This window comes from Triturus cristatus, chromosome 10 (assembly GCF_964204655.1).
Source record: "Triturus cristatus chromosome 10, aTriCri1.1, whole genome shotgun sequence".
Taxonomy (NCBI): Eukaryota; Metazoa; Chordata; class Amphibia; order Caudata; family Salamandridae; genus Triturus; species Triturus cristatus.
Genome location: NC_140593.1, coordinates 804,893,221 through 804,914,896, shown reverse-complemented (window position 1 = coordinate 804,914,896; position 21,676 = coordinate 804,893,221). Strand labels below are relative to the sequence as shown.

General features: G+C 44.4%; 1 protein-coding gene across 1 annotated transcript in view; it reads right to left on the bottom strand.

Annotated features, from left to right (window-relative positions):
* Positions 1-7,938, bottom strand: part of LOC146790038 (lysosomal dipeptide transporter MFSD1-like) — a 103,172-nt gene extending 95,234 nt beyond the window's left edge. Inside the window, exon 1 of the mRNA XM_085628368.1 lies at positions 7,689-7,938. Within this exon, the coding sequence (XP_085484494.1) occupies positions 7,689-7,710 (22 nt within the window). The 5' untranslated portion in view covers positions 7,711-7,938. The remainder of the gene's footprint in view (positions 1-7,688) is intronic.
* Between the last annotated feature and the right edge of the window lie 13,738 nt (positions 7,939-21,676).

Genomic DNA, 21,676 nt, shown 5'->3' with positions numbered 1-21,676 from the left:
TGAAAACACAACTCAAAGAAATCTGTTTCTGCTTGCATGAAAAAACCTAACACCACCACCTTTCCTGTTAAAAGAACTGGGACCTTTCTAGAAAGCTAACAAACCCCTCAGAATATATGCCACGCTTTATAAACCACCCATAAAAATAATTGTGAAGACAGTGTAAGTGCAGCGCTGTGGTGAAAGTACAGCAATGCCTGGTAGTGGTATGTGATGCTAATGAAGCATAGTAGGGTGCATGTTATGCTATCTAGAGAGGTAGAGTGGCACCGAAGGTGGTAGTGTAGCAATGTAGGGAGATAGGAATTGATGTTAGTGCGCTGAGGAAAGCGGACCCACCTGAGTTCAATGGCAGAGACCGGCTGATAAGTTGCATGATTGTTTTACCACTCACAATTCCCCCTTCCTGAACGGATTTTTGTATAACTCTTATTCAGCAAGGCAGCAGGCGGACTTTGTGCATGGTTGAAAGGGTTGGCAGTGCGTGCACCCGCCCTTTTTGTGCTGTAAATCACTGGGGCATGTGTCAATGTGTGCGTGATTATATTCTTGTTTGCAGGCAGAAACCTAACCTTGCTTACACCCAGTATTGCCAGTCACTGTCTTTGTTAGAACAGATTCACAATTTCTTTATCAACCTTCCTGCTTTCTCACATTTCCTTGAAAAAGCACCATTTGCCCACTATTTTTTCAAAATTTTCTCGGGGGGGGGGGGAGAGGGGGTGGTTTGGGCTCGCTCGTTACGCTCACTCGCATTACCGTGTCGCAAAATGAAGATTGTCTAAAAGGTGTGTCACCAACATGAAAAGTTTGGAAAGCTGTGCTCTAGGCTGTTATGTAAGTGGGTGGCAGACTATATTGCACTATCTCTGGGACACTCAAACAGATCGCCTCTGCCACCCTGCGCTGCAGATGCTGTGTCAATCTATTATCTTGGGCAAAGACAAGAGACATAGGCAGATTAAAGGTAATAGAGTCCCATGCTACCCTTACCCTGCAGCATTGGGGTGGCGTGATATAGAAGTGAACATGCATCGTACTTGGCAACTGACCTTGATATCAAGGCTGTTAAGTACCCCAGAGTGACACATTATAGAGAATAATAGAGAGCTGTATGGCAAAAGCTGAAGGCACAGAGAGCTTTTGACAGTACCTGTAGGTGGGTCAGAGACCATCCAGTCCATTGCCTCTCTGCAGAGTGATGATCACATATGAGCCAACTGTAACTTTGATTTCACATGAAAGTGTATGAAGGAGTGATAAACAGATGTCAAAATATTTATAGCATGATTAGTAAATAGTGTGTTTACAGGTGAAGAGAGAGAGAGCTGGCAGGGGTGTAGTGACAGGGGCCATTCACGTCGCGCATGCAGGCCGCAGTGAAAAAACTGTGATGAAGAGGAAAGAGATGGCATGTAAGATATGCAGATTAAGGATTTCAGAAAGATGCGGTGAAAGAGGGGGTAACAGTGAAAGACTGCAATTGAAAGAAGTGTGAAGGGAAGAGAGTAGTGTAGAGATGAGGTGGTCTAGTAGTTGCGTGGGCGGAGCAGAGTGGGTGGAGTAAGGGGAGGACTGACTGGACAGGAAGGGGAACAGGTCGGCAGTTGAGGGTAGAGCCATGCTGGTGTGAGGACAAGAAATAAAGTGTCCCAAAGAGAACCCTCTGTGTCTGTCGTTATTGTTACTGTGAGGACACGACAGCTGGCGACGAGGATGGGATAGAGCTGGATGCTCTCCCGGAACACCAGCACGCTGACAGAGCTGGCGAAGGGCTGGTCACAAAGAAACCAGCGAAAGCGCCGCCACTCGCGACACACCCCCGGAGCGTGTGAGAGCCCCGCAGCTGAAGGAGCGAGTGCCCTGCGGTGGGAAAGGGCCGACACCGTGACAGGCAGGAAGAGAAGCGACGGCGCTGACACGCGCGTCTCCCAGGCCAGGTCGGAGCAGCGAGTGCGAGGACTCCACCCACCCGCCTACCTGCTGTGAAGCTGTGAGTAAAAGCGGACGATGAGAGGGGCCGTCTGAGCAGCGCGCCGTCCTGGAATGAATGAATCGAGAGCCCGGCACCACGTGTGATGTCTACACACGTTCTCCAGCCGGCGGCCATCTTTAAGTCAGGCGGACTCTCAGACGCCCCATGCAAATAGGCCCGGGCGGCCATTTTGAAGTCAGGCAACGCTGAAACTTCAACAAGCACAAGCAAATACAAAAAAAAAAAAAGGGGAAACTACTTGAATCAAGCGCACAAGATTCCCCGTAGGATTCCCTGGGCCTGCACTGCGCCGAAGCTGCACGCATCACACGTGCAAAACGATGTCGAACCATGGATCCCCAGCCCAGTCTCCAACGCGCCAGGATGCGAAGCCGATCATCATGGGGCTATCGCACCTGCGCCCCCCAGAACCCTTAGCGCTCGTGGTTGGGAGCAGCATGGGCCCTCGCTGGGAAGAGTGGATTGAAGACTTTGAGGACTACATTAAGGGCTCGAAGGTGACGGGGGACGAGGATCAACTGATCGCACTTCGAAACCTCGTGGGCAAGGACGTCAGCAAGATGATAAAGGAACTCCCCGCCGCAGACGCGGGAACGTATGCGAGTGTGCGTGCAGCCCTGGATCGAAAGTTCGTGCACAAGAAGAACGTAGATTACGAACGATACGTGTTCCAAAGAGCGCGACAAGAAAAGGATGAGGTCATGGGCTCATACATCACAAGGTTGCGGCGACTGGCGCGCCACTGTGAATTCGACAAGTTCTCGACGGACGACGCCATACGCCTGCGGGTGATCGACGGCTGCCAGTCGGAGACGCTACGCAGAAAATTACTGAAAAAAAGTCACACCTTGGATGAAATAGAAGAGATCACGAGGCTCCATGATCAGACTGAAGAGCAGGCCAAGACAATGGAGGCAGGACGCGTGGATCGCAAGGAGGTGGTCTGCCAAGTACGCACCGACCGCCCTCGCCGGGGGTCGAGAGAGCGGGAACGACAAGCTCGGCCGCCATCGAGACACCACCGTCGCCCTGGCCATCGACGGCCTGACTCGGGGAAGAGAAGCAGGCGTCAGGATTATGGGACGAAGGCGCCATTGAGAAGATGCTACCGATGCGGGTACGACTTCCCACACATCGGGGCGTGCCCGGCCCTGGGACAGAAATGCCACAAGTGTGGCCGCAACAATCATTTTGAGACCATGTGCGGGGACTACCGCCGGGAGAAAGAAAAAGCCTCCACGAGGTCACCAAGAGGCGAGACGCGCCGCCATCACGCGCGAGCGGTACGTGACCGCCGGAAGTCCTCCTCCAAGTCCTCCCAGTCCAGCAGGGAGTCACGGTCTTCAAGGTGGTCTAGAAGATCACCATCAAGAGACTCTGAATCACCATCCAGTGAACATGAGTATTCCGTAGAATATGCCAACATGATTGCCGATCCAGACCAGCTTAAAAAATACCCTCGACTGGACATCAGCGTTGGCACGCATCCCACAAAGTTTGTGATGGACAGCGGGGCATCCCTCAACTACATCCCAGTGACAGAATATAAGAAGATGAACCCTCGGCCTCGGCTCAATCCCGCACACGTGCGTGTCTACACCTGGATGTCCAGGAAGCCGCTCCCATGCCTTGGGAAGTTTTCAACGACACTGAGGCATCAAACAACATCTATTCCGGCCGTGATTCACGTCATCGAGGGACCGGAAGCAGACTGTCTCCTCAGTCTACCAACTGCTGAACGGTTGAAGCTGGTGGAGATCCTGTACCGCGTCAACAGTGACAAGGACACCATACACAAGTTCCCAAAGCTGTTTTCCGGACTCGGCAAAATGAACAGAGGCCAGATCCGCCTCCACATAAATGACCAGGTCCGCCCGGTTGCCCAACACCCGCGGAAGGTACCGTTCCACCTCCAGCAAGCGGTGGAGGATGAGCTGCAAGACCTGCTGGACGCCGACATCATCGAACGGACAGAGGGCGCCACACCGTGGGTATCTCCAGTCGTGATAGTACCGAAGAAAGGAACACCAGGGAAAGTCCGACTCTGTGTGGACATGAGAATGCCCAACACCGCCATTGAGAGGGAGCGTCATCCAGGACCTCATTTAAGTGACATGATCGCCGCCCTCAATGGGGCGAGGGTGTTTTCTAAATTGGACCTAAACAAAGGCTACCATCAGTTGGAACTACACGAGAGCTCCCGCTACATCACGACATTTGCAACGCACCTAGGGTTGTTCAGATACAAGAGACTAAACTTCGGCATTTCATCAGCCGCAGAAATATTTCAAGAAGCCATCCGACAAACAATACATCACATCCCAAATACGCTGAACTACAGCGATGACATTCTAGTCTACGGGGCAACACTCCAAGTCCACGACACGGCCCTAGACAGGGTTTGCCATGCCCTCCTGGAAGCCAACCTCACGCTCAACAGAGAGAAGTGCGAATTTCACCAGTCGCAACTGAAATTCTTTGGCCACATCTTTTCAGGAGCCGGAATGCAACCAGACCCTGACAAAGTGAGTACTCTGAACAGCACCAAGAGTCCACTTGACGTCAGTGATGTGCGGTCCTTCCTAGGCATGGCGAGCTACTGTTCAAGATATATTAAGGACTATGCCACAATCAGTCACCCTCTTCGCACTCTCACCAAACAGGGACAGGTGTTTGAGTGGACATCCGAATGCGAGCAAGCATTCCGGGACATAAAGAGAGCCGTGGGCACGGTGGAAAGCCTGGCATATTTCAGCCCGGATCGCAAGACCGAAATAACAGTGGACGCAAGCCCCGTCGGGCTGGGTGCCATCCTGGCCCAATATGACAAGGACACGGACCAACGTCACATTGTGGCGCACGCCAGCCGGAGCCTTTCCGACACGGAGAAGGCCTACTCCCAACCGGAAAAGGAGAGCCTTGCGGTGGTGTGGGCGTGTGAACACTTCCACGTGTTCATCTACGGGAAGCATTTCACCATGGTAACAGACCATCAGGCGCTCGTCACCATCTATGGCAACCCCCGGTCCAAAATGCCACCCGCATCGAAAGGTGGGGACTCCGTCTGCAGGAATACACGTTCACAATCGTGCACAAGCCAGGGAAGGCTGCCAACCCGGCCGACTACATGTCGCGCCACCCGGAAGACTCGCAGCGTCACACACCGTCCATGGCAGACGAATATATCCATTTTGTGGTGGACCAAGCGCGGCCACCAGCGGTCCCCCTAGAGGCCATCCTGGACGCCACCCAGCAAGATACCATGCTGCAACAGGTGATCCGAAGAGTTCAAACGAACAGGTGGCGGCACGAAGAGTCGGAGGACGAGAGGGGTGACACCACAAAGCGCCAAGAGTGGCAAGCATTCCGGAATGTGTGTGAAGAACTATCTGTTACACCGGATGGCCTACTGTTGCGAGACAACCGAATCGTAATTCCCCAGCAACTGAGACAGGGAGTCGTCAACCTGGCACACGAAAGCCATCGAGGAGTAGTCACAACGAAAAGAGCACTTCGTGAACGTGTCTGGTTCCCTTTCCTGGACAAAATGGTAGAGCATACTCTGAAAGACTGTCTGCAGTGTCAAGTGGTAAGGCAAGGAGACCCGCCAGCTCCACTTCAGATGACGCCCCTACCACCAGGAGTATGGCAAGAACTAGCAATGGATTTTTACGGCCCCATGCCGTCGGGCAAGTACGTATTGGTCATAATAGATGAATACTCGCGATTTCCCATCGCCCGGTTCGTACCATCCACCAACGCAGCTGCCACGCTCACCATCCTGGATGAAGTCTTTGCAGCTTGGGGTATACCCACGGAGGTGAAAACTGACAATGGGCCTCCTTTCAATGGCCGGGAATTCAGTGACTTCCTGACGCTCATGAACGTGCGGCACCGACGGATAACACCACTATGGCCGCAGGCCAACGGCACAGCAGAAAGATTCATGGCCACTCTCAAAAAGACATTCCAACAGGCCGCTCTGGACAAGAGAGACCCGCAAGCAGCCCTCAATGATGTACTCCGAGCATATCGGACGACACCGCATGCCACCACAGGCAAATGCCCGGCCACACTCATGCTGGGACGCCCAGTCAGGACCCGGATACCCACCTGGGAGGGAGCGCTGCGACCCATTTCCCCCAGCCGTGTTCATCGGGAAGTGGAAGCCACCGACAAAGCTCGCAAAGAAAGCATGAAGGCGTACGCGGATGGCAGAAGACGGGCTCGTTCTCTCTCGTTCCACGAAGGGGACTGCGTGGTCGTTAAGCAGGAGCAATCCAAGAAGACGGACAGCAGGTTCAGAGCGGAACCTCTGACGGTCACTCGACAGAAAGGCACCATGCTGACAGCGGAGTCGGACAACAGGCGCGTAACCCGAAATGTGTCCCACTTTCAGAAGTGCAGCCCAGTTCTACAAGAGACACTCGAGTTGCGAATGACACCTTCAAGAACTCGACAACTTGAAACACAGAGCGATGGTGACCGCCACCCGGGACAGATACCCGGCGCCGAAACCACTGCAGTACCTGAAGGCCGCACACTCCGACCACGACAAACGATCCGCCAACCCAAGCGGCTGATTGAAGAGATGTAACTCTTGGTGACTCATTTCTTTGCTAACAAAGGGGGAGATGTAGAGATGAGGTGGTCTAGTAGTTGCGTGGGCGGAGCAGAGTGGGTGGAGTAAGGGGAGGACTGACTGGACAGGAAGGGGCGGAGAAGGGGAACAGGTCGGCAGTTGAGGGTAGAGCCATGCTGGTGTGAGGACAAGAAATAAAGTGTCCCAAAGAGAACCCTCTGTGTCTGTCGTTATTGTTACTGTGAGGACACGACAAGTAGCAAACAGAATGAGAACTCCAAAGACCAGTAGCCCTTTCATAGATCTTAGTCATTATTAATTCACAAACACATCTTTTCAGACTTAAAACATTTTCAAATCTGAAAAGTTACAACAAAATCATTATTAATCTGTTAGCTGATAATGTTTACAAGCTTGTATTATACCTGCAATAGTTCTGACTCTTTTTAAGTGTGTTTAAATGTTGTGCTATGTCTCGGTATAATAATCGGAAACTCACAGAAAAGCACTCTCACTCAAAGTGTCACTCATTTGGCAGTGGAATGTCACTCATATGCACACTGTAACCACCAAGATGACACACATAAGCAGTCTGAAAACTTGGCAGCTATAGACTACCTCACATGACAGCGGCTTGGAAGCCTTCTCTGGATAGATCACAATACATATCATAGCCATCATCTTGGAACGAAAACGACCGCTGTTACCTCCAAGCTACGTGAAATGGCAGAAGAACTTTAAGATTGAAAAAAAGCATGCACATTCGTTTAACTACTGCATATGAATTTCGAAAAACTTTGGTCAGATTTGTTAAAATACCAACCGACACGCCACTATTCGTACCATGATTAATTATAACTTCATAAGCGCCAAGACTTAGCTAGAAAGTAGCGATCGTTAATTAAGACATAACAGCAAGATAAAAAATCGTTAATGAAGACATAACAGCAAGATAAAAATCCACATTCCAATATGTCCACCGCCTCTAATTGAGCAGCGCTAGTCCATCTTTTATGTCTATGTTGCAATAGCTCTTGCACGTCCCCCTAGGAATTCTTTATCCACGGATCCCGTCTCCTTAATTCGACCACGCGCGGTATAAGCTCTCACCTTTCTCCGCTGGCACACTCATTTTCGCAGATCAAACGGCTTCTCCTGCTGTACCGCTTCAACAATGATCCTTTCTTCCAAGCACCGGTGTTTACACCCGGCTGACAATGACTGAAGCCACCAATCGCTGCAGTGTCTGAGGGCTGGCTGTGTTTCTTGGATGAATGCGAAGTAAAGTTTGTTAATGTTATACCACTGAAGCGAGAGTCTATGGACGCTGTCCACCAATCGCCGCAGCAGACCTGGGATTGGTCCTCAGCTTTCGTTTACTACCAGAGGCGGAGCCATACAATGTCTTCTTCGCTCTTTCATTGTTTAGGTCCTAAACACTGGTCTGCGAGTATTTTGCCTAATTCTTATGATGATGCGGGGGACCCCATGTGGACAAAGGATGCACTTCTGTGGGTCATGATTAGATCCCTCGTGTAATGAGGAAAGACGATTTATTACTTTCAAGTACGATTTGTTGAAAGCTGCGACCGCTGCCCCCCCCCCCCCCCCCCCCCCGATGCTGAAGCCTCTTCTTATTAGACAACATCTTATCGAATGCTGAATTTTGCGAGAGTTAGAGCTTTTGGCGTTGTAAACGACAATGTCTTTTACCCATGAGTTATGGAGTGGCGTGGAGTAGATGTATGTGATGTGGAGTGGAATTATGTAGTATATATTTGTGTTTTGGAGTTATGTGGCATGGTGTGCTGTAGTATTATGTGGATAGTAATTATGTGGTATTGAGTGTACTGGAATTACGTGGAGTGGGATTGTGTGTCATGGAGTGTAATTTTGTGGAATGGTATTTTGCGAAGTGGAGTTTAATTATGTGGTGTGCTGTTGAATTTTGTGGCATGAAGTGGAATTCTGTGGTGTGGCTTGGATGTATGTAGTGTGTCGTGTAATTGTGATGTTGAGTTGAATTATATTCTTTGGTGTTGAAAAATGTGGTGTAAAATGGAAATGTGTGGAGTTGAATTTTGTGGTGTGAAACTGTGGCATTGAGTGAAATGATGCTGATGGCTGGCTCTGCAGTGCCCCAATACCAACAACCAACAAGGATAAAGTAACACAATGAAAAGTTGCCAATAAAAATTCTTACTTTGATTATCACTTTATGTACACTTCGTATACTACGTTAGAACCAATCAATCAAATCAGGAAATTATAAGCGCCCTACTCACCCGTGAGGGTCTGAAGGCACTGGGAGGGGGGGGGGGGGGTTAAGCAGCTCCATTCAGCCGAAGAGCCAAGTCTTGAGAGTCTTCCTGAAGGTATTCAGGGAGGGGGCGCATCTGATGTCCGCCGGTAGCTCGTTCCAGGATTTAGCTGCAATGTGAGAGAACAATCTTCCACCTGCTTTGGCTCTGTAGATGCGCAGGGTTTCAGCCAGAGCAAGGTTGGACAATCGCAGGTTTCTTGTGGGTAGGTGGAAGTTTATTCTGTCATTGAGGTATTTGGGTCTGTTGTTGTGTAGGCATTTGTAGGCATGAGTGAGGATTTTGAAGCTGACTCTCTTCTCTACGGGGAGCCAGTGGAGTCTCCGCAGGTGTTGGCTGATGTGTTTGTGCCGGTGGATGCCGAGGACGAGTCTGACTGCTTTGTTCTGCATTGTTTGGAATTTGAGGAGTAGGGACTTGTTGATGCCTGCGTAAAGTGCGTTGCCATAGTCCAGTCGGCTCGTGAATAATGCGTGGGTGACCGTCTTCCTTGACTCGGGGGGGATCCATTTGAAGGTCTTGCGGAGGGTGTTGAAACAGCTGGAGGTGATAGCGTTGACCTGTCGGTTCATGGTGAGTGATGAATCGAGTATGATGCCGAGGTTTTTGGCATGGTCCTTGGGGGTAGGGGGGTTCCGAGGCCGGTGAGCCACCAGGTGTTGTCCCATGCTGAAGGGGTGGTTCAGAGGACTTCTGTCTTCTCAGCATTGAGTTTTAGGCAGCTGTTGGTCATCCAGACTGCGACTTCTTGCATTCCTCTCTGGAAGTTGAGTTTTGCGGTGGTGGGGTCTCTGGTGAGTGAAAGGATGAGCTGGGTGTCATCAGCATAGGATACGATGTTAAGAACTGCTCCAAAGGGGCACGTTCTTCCTTAATACCATTTAGTACTAGGAGTAATGGACATTTTTTTCGCCTGTTGATCTGAGGAAGTGTGTGATTGCTAATCCGTAATCACCCTTTAACTGAAATACGGCAGTGGCACTTTAACACAGTGGCAGATGAGACAGACTCGGCTTTACTAATAACATGGGTTTCCATGAATGAGACATTTCTAAAGAAAATGCAATTTATATTCAGAGATACAAGATGCAGTGACCTTGTGGGCTTTTGTCAGCCTTGCCCAGAAGTTTAAAGTTTAAATGATTTTAAATGAAAACCATGTCCTATCAAAATGCAACATCAGCCAATAAGGACAATTGCCAAAGCAGTAAAGCACTGATTACATTAACAAATGCCCTCGTTCCTTCTACAATTCAATGTACAACTCAAAAACACTGTTGGTATGTGTCTGCTGTCAACAGTGTACATCAATAGCAGTCTTTGATAGCAGTGGGCTCTAGTCTTATGGCAGTTCCAGTTCAAGGTTTTATGAAAACTTTATCATGAGAGGATATCTACTTGGGGGTGGCTCCGTTACCACCAGTGGCTCTTATAACCTTGCAGTGTTAGTATGTTAAATACTTGTTGAGTGTGCGGGGCTTATGTGTCAGTGCTTTTCCTACCACAAAAGGCAGCTAAATCTACCAACAGCAAACAATGCACACATATTTCGGGGAGGGTTGCACTTAGTGGGGCATGGAGCAGAAGAATGTGCTAATGCAGCACCTCTAGCTAAGGAGCAGAACTCACTGTGAGAGTGTACAAGGTGGCAGGCACTGTGCTCACTGCAATGGATGATGCACAATTGTACCTCTTGAGGTTCAATCACATATCTTCAAGAAACACTGTATATATCATAATGTAGAGTGCATGCCACAAGAGGGATATAATGCACAGGTTAGTTACATGCTCCGGGAGCTGGCACTAACAGGGTAGGACTAAAAATGCTGGTGCACTAGTGCAGAGTTGCAGGTGAAGGGGAGGACTTTGCCGAAAAGAGTTGATCACTTTAGTTACTAGAGGGTTCTCCAAAAAAACGCTAGTGTGGTCATCTGTTCCAGAGTCTCCTTACTGCAGACTACTGTGCTCTCTGTTGGCTCCTCACCTAAGCTTACATACACTGGTATCCTGCACTGGACGCAGACGGTGTGAGCACCAGGATGTAATAGTCCACAGTTTATTCCAAGACGAGGCAAGTACGTGATTTAAGAGCAAGCCTGGAATCAGCTATGTGGAAATAAAATCTAGCCTCATAATAAGGTACTTTGGACACATGTTTGAAGTACTGGCTTTCAAAAGAATCAGACCTTTAAAAACTGCAAAAGGTCTACCTTAGTTATATTAATGTTATTAAGATGGGTGTAGTTTAAGATGTTGAAAAGGGCTGAACTATAATTCTTCAACCCATTTTCCAATGTGCTCTAGCTCAAGTCAACTGAGCATTGCACAACTGTTGGCACTGGTTCTTTCTAGGCTAGGCGTGAACTTGTTGAATGAGCCCAGAGACTTGTACTACACACAACACAACAAATAGCCTGAGGACACTTCTAGGAAGAACACAATACTATTATGCATTATTGTGCCCGTCCATATTCCTGGTTTTAACAGGCAACTACTATAAAGCTAGGGAAAAAGAAGTGTTATGAAGACGACCACACAATCCTGTAAAAATTCTTAAATAACAAGTTATCCACTGTATTTCGGCTTTAATATATAGAGTCGTTGGTCATTTACGTTCAAAACTGAAGAAGCAAGACAAACTATATTTGTTAAAAGTACAAATGGAAATTTTTACACCACATAACAACACAAGTCATGAAAGAAATTCAAAATGGATTCTAAAATGCAAAATATTATTTGTACAATGGTCAATAACAGGATTAGCATGTTTTTGCTGCGTGCAGATGCACATTACAACAAAGGCGCTGCTCAGTCCAAGCATGGAAATTAAAAACAGCAGTCAGAACAACGGAGAAAAGAAAATGTTTCTGCATTTCTAACAATCTGTTTTCCAAATACATGGAAACCTCGAATTATCTAATTTGCTGTGTTTCTCCAAGAAGTGCAATAAATAGTTTAGGAAAAGAGCTGAGATGGACATTTTCACAGTTTGTTAAGTACCCGAACAATATCTTGTCTCCCTCTATACAAACAGTTAAAAAAAAAACCTGACCGGTCCCTACCAAATTAGTATGGCAGTGGTTCCAAAACCACACTGTCGTTTATGTTGTTGAAGATTGCATTAATCTCTTTGCATGAGCTGAAAGCCATTTTGTACTTGGCAGCCATTTTAGTTAGCTATGTGCTGGCCATTTGCTGTTTCCCTCTCCCAGAGTCTTGCACATGCTCAAATGGGCCTAGCTAGTAGAATGCACCTGTTCCTAGTATAGAACTGTCAGGCTGTTCTAACTGATGTCAGCAACTTATTACTCCTCCTACTTGTTGACTGTGCAGTTTCTGTATGACCATCTATGTGCATAGCTCTTCTCATGTGTACTTGTACCGCCTTTTTCAGCCCCTGTGTGGGTATAAAAGGACCATGCTTCTTCTATTCAGTGTGCTACTTCACTCAACACCGAAGGGTGCTGTGTGAATGTAGTTCCACCTCATGAGGTTTATTAAACTTTGTATTTTCTATTCCAGTTTCTGTGCCAACTTCTTCCTATTGGTCTGAGGACTCTGTGCAGAGAAGGGCGAACCCCTTGCACCGGTAGGCCTAGCTGAGGTCACCATCAACAAATTGGCACCCAACTACTGGGGCTCATCGGTGACTCGGATGCCCAAAGGATTGGTCGCAACGAAGGATTGGAATCTCGCTCTGGACGCGATCGCTGCCCAATGAGACCCGAGTCTTGGCAACCACGGCGTTTTTCCTTTCTTTCTGATCTGACCATCCAGGTGGTGCCGGTCCTCGACTGAGATCTCTTCTGTTGATTCGCCGTGCAGTGACCATTTGGTCGATTTTAGAACTTGGCAGTTGGAACCTGGACACCAAGTGATTGGTAAGTGTCCCTCTGTGGCGCTTGCTGTTGGTTTTGATGCCTGGGATTGGTAAGGTAGTTTAGTAACACTTACTGTGGCTTTTGGATTTTGGAATTGGTGTTGGCCAACTTGGTTTGTTATGAGATCTATATGGATTGCAATCTATATAGGCAGGTAATGAGGAGAATTTTCTCTATTTGAATTGATTTGAACGGCGCATCGTACTAAAGGTACCTTAAGTGCTACTTTGATTATAATACTGCATATTCTGCACTATTTTTGGCATGCCTGTTTTTAGCACACTTCATAGGATTTGTTGCTTTTGTAGTGGTACCAATTTGAGACTAGATAAAGCGCAACCGGCCCCCCGGAGGGGACGCCTAATAGGGATATGTATATTAAGTATGGTCTTTTATAATGTACAGCGCATTATGGAATAAATACACTCGTAAGGATCCTGAGTTGCGTTGGCCTATGTATGGGTCCTTTGATTTACGAAAGATTGAGTATGTGAAACAATGTATGTTTAAGCGAAAGACTACGCAAGAGATGTTTGATTGTGTACGAATGTGGGAGAAAGAAGTGCGTGAACGAATGAAGCGTGAGCAAGCCTTGATTGAAAAAGAACAGCGAAAGAACATTTATGTGAAAGCATTAGAGCTGAAGAACAAAGCAGTTAATTGTAAGCACATGGGTGATGGTCTTTTTGTTTTCTCCCAGGTGAATTTATGAATGTGTTGCTTCCTTGGATGTACCATTTTTAAACTTGTATATAATTAGCCGGCTCCCCTAGAGGGGATACTTAACTAGGTTTAGGTATAAAAAAGTATTTCTTCTTTGGTGACTAGTACCCCGAGGAACTAAATATGTACTTAGAAAGGATCCTGGTCTGTGCACTTAGTAACATTCATAAGTGGTGATATGCAGAGCGTTTTTTTTTCTTGGTGTTCTGCCAGCCAAATCTAGTGAATATGACTTACAACTAGTATTTACAAATGGTTTGGTTTAAGTACAGACTGTGGGCTGTCTTTTGTTTCTGTCCTAAGTGTTGATCTGTGGGTTAAATGTGTGTTTAAATGTCTGTGGTTTGTCATTAGTGGTACTTGTGTGAGTAAGTAGCGATTGCGCTCTTGGTGCAAGAATGGCTAGCCTTAAGTGCCCTGTATTATGTGTTTTGAGTATATGACACCGTTTTGAAAATGTCTGGAATGAGCTCAATGTTTTTTTGTCATCATTCTGTTATGCCAAATATCATTAAAATGAAATACATTTTAAAAGAATCCAGCAATGAATTACATAATATATGCTAAATAGCTGCACGCTATCATTAAATTGACAGAGTAAGACACTATACATGTGTGCAAATTGCCACAATGTTAAAGATAAAATTAGAATCCACATTTAATAGGAATAAAAAAGCTTCAAAAAACGAAATGGTGTGTTTTGCAATAGATAAATTAAGATACAAAATGTCACAGTATTTATCCTTCTGTATTAGGTATTAACAGGCATTCACATTATCTGAGTGCGTTGGTTGTTGCAGACCTGAATACATTACAGAACGACAGATTTGTGGAAAGGCTGACTTGAAAAGCGTGTGAATTCGACGCCTTTACGTGTCAAGCAGCTGTGTCAGCACGTGGGTATTTCTGACTCCGGCCACAGAAGACAGCTGAAGTCAAACACGGTGTAAAATCCTGCATTTCAGACTGCTGTTTTAAAAGTTAGAAATATAGTTTCATGATTTTTGATAAACGGGATAGATTGACAGTAGGGATTTATTTTCTTAATGCCTTTTTAAATAAGAATAAGAGTGGTTTTTGATGTTAAATAATAATGACTGTCTTTTAAAAGTGGTGCAGACTTTCAAGTTAAGTTTCTGTTCTTAGGGCTGTGAATGAATGCGTTTAAATATGATAGGCAAGGGATGCAGCTCGCTTTTCATATGAGGACTCATCAAAATGATTAGATTTATTAAAAAAAAATATATATTTTGATTATTTAAAAAATGTTATTTAAAATAGGTGCATTAAATTCGTTTTGTAATATTTATAATGCCTAATAATGATGCTGTGACCTCCTAGCATCCAAATTGAATGTAAGCCATGCTATACAGCAATAGGGGGTCACTTACATGTGAAATGTCACTTTACCCAGGCGTACAAAACTCATTTTTATAAGGGTATACATTATACATTTCTGATGCCACATCTCTGGGATATGTAGGGGACATTCTGGGGATGACTATTATGCAAAAACATTGTAGGATATTCATTTTTAAGTGCCCCAAACATCAAAGTCGAAATTGAGTAAAATTCACTGTTTAAATTAGGTTATTCCAATCAGAGCAGCTTTTAAACTGCCTCAGGCTACTGTAAATGCACATATGTAAGCATAGAACGAATAGCTGACATCTATACTGCTAGACAAGCACTCGGCACACTGCTTACAAATATAAATATGTACAAAAAAACTGGCAGAAGTTATTAAGCTTACCTCTGAATTGCTGGTAGACAGGAATGAAGTGGGTTTTGCTGCTGCTCTTTCCGTTTCCAGGGTCACTTTGAATTAGGACACCCTCATGAAAACCTTGCACGCAAGATGGGACAGCTGCATAGGTTAAAGGCCGAAGTCCTACATTTAGAAGCCTGCAGGGCTCAGCGCAACGTTTGCTTTGACATTTCGACATTTGAAAGACGAAATGGCAGGGCAGGGACAGAAAGAGGTTTTGCTTACTTTTTTGGCAAAAGCAAGTTTTTGTTCACTCACATGAATAGATTGCATAATAATAATGGTATATGTCAGCTTTTATTAAGACAATGGCTCTGTCATATATATAGCACTAATGCTTTTAGTACTGAATTAAGGAAGCAATGGGATTTAGTTTGAATTCATGTGCCCTCGTGTTACACTTGTACATTTGCTAAAGGAATATGTTCTTTAGCTAGCTGAATGTGCTATTTAGCTCTTCAGAGTTTGTTTAGGCCCAGTTGCTACAAATTGGGGTTGATAGTGTTGACAGAATGAAACCTGTCACAGGTTTCCTTCTGTCAAAAATGGGGGGAGGAGGCTAGCTCCTCTACAAATTAAGGGTAGGCAAATTTATGTGTTCACTCTCTTTTTCTTAATTTCTTTTGAGCCTGTCTAAACTGTCTGTGAAATAGCCATGAGACATTTACTTGGCTATTCAGTAATACTGTTTTAAACATTATTAGCATTAATAAAATGAATAAATACATTTGCTATGTTACTGCCCATCCTGTCTGATGAAATGATGAAAGGATGAGTAGTCTAGATTGTGGTTTCCTTATTTGATCTTTAAGGGGAACTAGCTGTGGGTAGTTTGTGTTCTAAAATTCTCAGGTGACAACACCACTATTTTTTGTTATTCTCATGCTACATACAGTTTTGCAAGGGCATTGCTAGTTTTTATTAGCTAGTCTGTGTAAATAAACTGACAGTCCTAAATAGAGCTGATTTTGCATAGTTTGGATTGTGAAAAGTAGAATGCAGGGAAGATGCCTATGTGATCCTTAGCAAACATTTTTGAGGAAAATATTGTTTTATAGGAGTCTGTGTGTCACAAGATGTTCTGCTGGAGAAAATGTACCCATTATGTTGAAGTTTTTTAGTTCTTTATGTAATAGGAATCCCTGTTAAAGTAGCAGTTTTAGATTTTCCTGTTGCTCCTATAACATGAGAGCATGGTCCTAAGCATACAATGTAGGTGCTTTTATTAAGAGAAATCATTTTAGAAGTGTCTGCAGTCCTGTACAAGTAATGCAAAGTCTATGAATAAAAGTGTAGAACATTTCCTTTTTTCTTGAGGGTCTTTAGATGATTAAGATAGGAATATACAGATGTAAGGATTTGGAGTATGTCTGTATTGTTTTTCTCTTTTCCTCAGAATTTAGTAAATGAACACAGACTTCCTTGGCTGCTTGGGATTGGGTGACGTATTACTCTTGTCAGTTCACCAAAGAGTTCCTTTTATACTTGCCAATAGGTCCAGGCTGTTGTTTCTTTTACTCTCACATAGATGAAAGTGGTTCTTGGGTGCCTTGCTAATATATGGGGCGTCCCTAGACTAGGAAGTATTCTGAGACTATCCTCTCTGTTGATAGATTTTTTCTGTGCCTTGTCTAAAGACCTTTTGTTCTGTCCACCAATAGATATTTGCTGCCTTACAACCATTGCCAGAGGGGCGCAGACATCAGATCAAGCTTGGAGAGTCAGCACCAGTCCAGCTGGAAGTCAAAGTGAAGGTAACCAGCACAGGCATTGCTGGCAACCAGGACCTCAGTGAAGGTAGAAGACCGGAAGCACTGGGATGTGAAGTGTGTACCCCTGCCACTGTCTTGGGCGAAAGACGGGGTCACAAATCAGAAAGGAGAAATCGTGGATCAAGTTTTTGATGCCCAGCTGAGAGTCACAAACCGACCAGATCAGCAAGAAAGTTTTTGCTTGAGGTAACCCCCTTTGAAACAAGGGTTGCTTCAGAGATCCTAGCATCAGGCCTCTGAATCCTGGTCCCAAAGTGGCTGTAAAGTTTTCACCTTTGTTGGTCAAGAGATACCTGGGCACCCTGAATGCAATCTATGGCCCCAACGAAAGAGCAGTGTGCCAGCAGAGCAATACAGGAGTTAGGGAAGGACTTGAGTTCAGGGTACAGGTGCTGTGTCTCTGGTGCCTGTTAGATTGAAATGAAGAAAACTGGTGCACTGCCTGAGACACTGGACAGGATCGCTGAGAGCATTTGCCCTGGTGGGTGATTGCCCTATCCTGAAAAAAGAAAGTTTTCCCTTGAAACTAGGCCATGATTCCTGAGTTGCGAGTCGTGCAGCTCCACCGTGGGAACAACAAGAGCCTGCCTGTGAGGCTCAAACGGACACCGGGAGAAGACTCCCCTCTGGTTGGTTGTACAGCGGCTTTAATTTCCCAAGGACTTCCTTTTCTTTTTTGTTGAAAATGTACCCCATTGGTCGTCCCATTTTTGAGGAGGAGCAACCCTTTGCAGCTCTTCATCCTAATTCTCATGGTCTTTTGTGGTCCTCCTGGTCCCCTGGATCCAGGATCATTTTTGTAATAATATGTCTGACTGCTTTCATAATTGTATTGGGAATAATGTTTATTCTGCGAGAGAAAAGTTCATCTGAGCAGCTGATAAATGTTACTTTACCCTTTTCTTGATTGATATTCTAGCCCTCATAAAGGAAACACTGAAAAAGTCTAGTGAAAATGTTTTTATTAGATATGTACTGTTGGCTATTTTGATATTGAAATTGATGGTCACTGAAATGCATAGGAGCCTTGAAAATGTTTTTACTGGATGGTTCTAGGATTTGCTTCGGACTAGAAAGCTAATAGTTCTGTTTCTGATAATAGTAATTACTCTCTCCTGCTATCTGTATGACCCAATTCTCTGTTCCCTTTGTACTCCTGCTTATACCTTATACATACCAGCTTAACAATATTTAGAATGAGAAATGCCCACCTAGCAATGAATTAGGATATTGATAAATTTATGAAAAAAATAATGTGCATATTTTTTGTTTTCCAACTGGATTATGGCAAATGTCTTTAGCTCATGCTAAAAGGACTGTCTGTTGAAGATTGCATTAATCTCTTTGCATGAGCTGAAAGCCATTTTGTACTTGGCAGCCATTTTAGTTAGCTATGTGCTGGCCATTTGCTGTTTCCCTCTCCCAGAGTCTTGCACATGCTCAAATGGGCCTAGCTAGTAGAATGCACCTGTTCCTAGTATAGAACTGTCAGGCTGTTCTAACTGATGTCAGCAACTTATTACTCCTCCTACTTGTTGACTGTGCAGTTTCTGTATGACCATCTATGTGCATAGCTCTTCTCATGTGTACTTGTACCGCCTTTTTCAGCCCCTGTGTGGGTATAAAAGGACCATGCTTCTTCTGTTCAGTGTGCTACTTCACTCAACACCGAAGGGTGCTGTGTGAATGTAGTTCCACCTCATGAGGTTTATTAAACTTTGTATTTTCTATTCCAGTTTCTGTGCCAACTTCTTCCTATTGGTCTGAGGACTCTGTGCAGAGAAGGGCGAACCCCTTGCACTGGTAGGCCTAGCTGAGGTCACCATCAACAATGTGAACTAAGAATTGCAAACAAATCAAAAACCGAGACGACACTGTAGCAGCGGGGAAATGAATGCCATTTCTCAGAAGAAAATGTTAACCCCAGGACAGAGGCAATTTCTTTCAGTCATGCCAGTGAAAGATAGCACTACAAAATCACCCCTGTAATGCCATACACTTCTCTGCAGCTCTCATTTACTGTGATCAGCATTGTGTCATAGGCTGAACAAAATAAACTCCAGCGCAGCCAGCTGTTGACGTCAGCATGAAAGCGAGTAACTGCTGGGCACCATGGGATATGTAATTTCTGCAGTGCTGGTGCGGCAAAAGAAGCACATTGAAAATACACGAGGAACTGCATATCCGGGCAGGCAGTGGGCACGGCACTTAACAGGATGGCAGAAGCATCACGTGTGCTTTAAAGCGGCGGCAAGGGGAGGAAGGAGGAGCCCTCGGAAAACAGCCTCTAACATTTGACCTCTGTCTTTAAATGCACAGCAAATGTAACGAGAGGTGAACGGGATTCACAGACCTGTTCACAGAAACGGACTTCAGAGCGACTGAAAACATCTAGCACTCATGTCAAATGCTCTTAGAGAAAGGGAAAAGTAGTCCCTAAACAGATGCTACATTGGGGCAAGTGGAAGGTTACAAGTACTGGGGTACTGCATTGTGGGACTGAATAACTGAAGGACAAATAGGAAAGATTAGCCACTTGGAAGCAAAAAACAAACAAATGGAAAGCAGTTAGTGGGCTGTAAGCCCACAAAGAAGTATATAGAAAGTATATACAAAAGGTCTTCAAAGCTCGACCTAAAAAGTCTATTAGGAGTTAGCCCAAGCCAAGAAAACTTTACACCGAAACATGGTCCATCTGTATTTATATTACTTATAATAAATAGATCATCTCTCTACACTACCTGTAAGTGAATAGTTTGAGCTGAAGAACATTTTTCACAACAGGTGGCATCAAACTAGCTGCACTCACCCCAATACATAACTATGCAGTTAAGTCTGGAAAAGTAACCATATTTTTCTCATAACAAAATCCGATTGGCTCACAAATATTTATAACAGACAATGGTCTACACTTTGAAGGTGATTTTAATTATATCCAAATCATGCAGATTTCTTGATAATTACATTTTTTTTCCTTCACAAAGTCCATACATCAAGTCAATTTCAATTCTAGTAGGTAATTGAAATATTTTCCATTTGTATTCTTTATTGCTTCAGCCAACATGTGTTTTGTGGGAATTCTGCTTTTAAAAAGGCAAATAAAACAGAGTATCACTACAGATATTCAACTATACATATGCAAACATTTCATTTATACAATCTTAATATATAATTCTAAAAAACATCTTCACTGCCTGTCACAAGCATCATAGGAAGTAGATGCAAGAAAAAAATGTATATTCCCTCAAGGTATACTCAGAAGACTAGACAAATATTTAACAAAATAAATTGTGTATTTGTCATGAGCCCACATCGTGAGTTTACATTGTGGTCCCTTTGTTTTTCTATAGATACATAATGTAACATGCCTCGTACATCAAACATTAGTATTAGCCCTAATGAAGCAATATCTCCTGTAATTCACATGTCAAATTCTATCAGATAAAGAAGCACCTGCATGTTTAAAAAAATCACTTATTTGTTTTGAAAAGGTATGGAAAGCTAACTAGTATAATAGACTTTCAACATAATGCTTTACAAAGACATCTATATTTTACTGAGTAAAGATCATTATACAGACATTGCAATCATTTTTTTCAACTTTCTCACATATCTGATAATCATAAGAGCAAAGGAACTCACCTAGGAAGTCTCCCCGAAATGCAAGAATTTTATAACTTATTAATTTGTAACAACTTCGGTTTATTTTCTACAAAGAAGTGCCAATTCTCACACTTGCGCTTGATTTCGCATCATCCCATAAATGTGAATCTATAATGTCACATAAATACAAACAACAGAATAATATTCATTACTCTTCTCATATATATATAAAATTATATATCATGTGAGACAATCTCTAACCCTATCCAAATTGAACATCAGTTAGCATGACTCACTGGATATAACTAGGTGGAAGCATTATCACAATAACTTTCAAATAATTAAAGCATCTCCCTGGCATAGGGTATCTGCAGGCACAAAAATATCAAAAACACTTCTTTACAACCAAGAAAATAATAGTAATATATACTAAAGTATGCTAGCCTATTAGTAGCTTATGTACTGCAATCTTTAAAAACAAAAATCAACTATTGTCTCACCAGATGGAGTCATTTGACAAAATCTCTTGGGTGCAATGACGCCTGAATTTTGTTAACCCTATTTATGCTTCCCTATTTTCACCACCAATCTTCAAGTCCACGATGTCCAAACCAGAAGTAAAAGAAATCCTTTTCGGGGTATGACGAGGTTCGCCTATCTTGGGGCTAAAACTATTGAGTTATATTATAAGTAAACAGGCCAACAGGTAAAGAATGATGTAAAACCAAAAGCACAATATGCCAGAGACTTTCACTTTTTTATACATCCTAATAATAAAAATACAAATATATTGTCCTGTCTTGTAACAAAGTGCATTAGCACAAGTAATCTATTACTGGACCGAGAAAGGTTCAGCTATCTTGAGAGTAGAAAAATCACTCCTCAGTCTAGGAACTGGTCATCACTTAAACAAGTATCTGTAGTTGGAAATCGCACTTTAAAGTAACGTGTGACAAGTAATACATTTCCCAACATCTTATAACATCCCTAACTATTTTTAGGTCTGGCTTGACACCGTGGCTGTCAACAG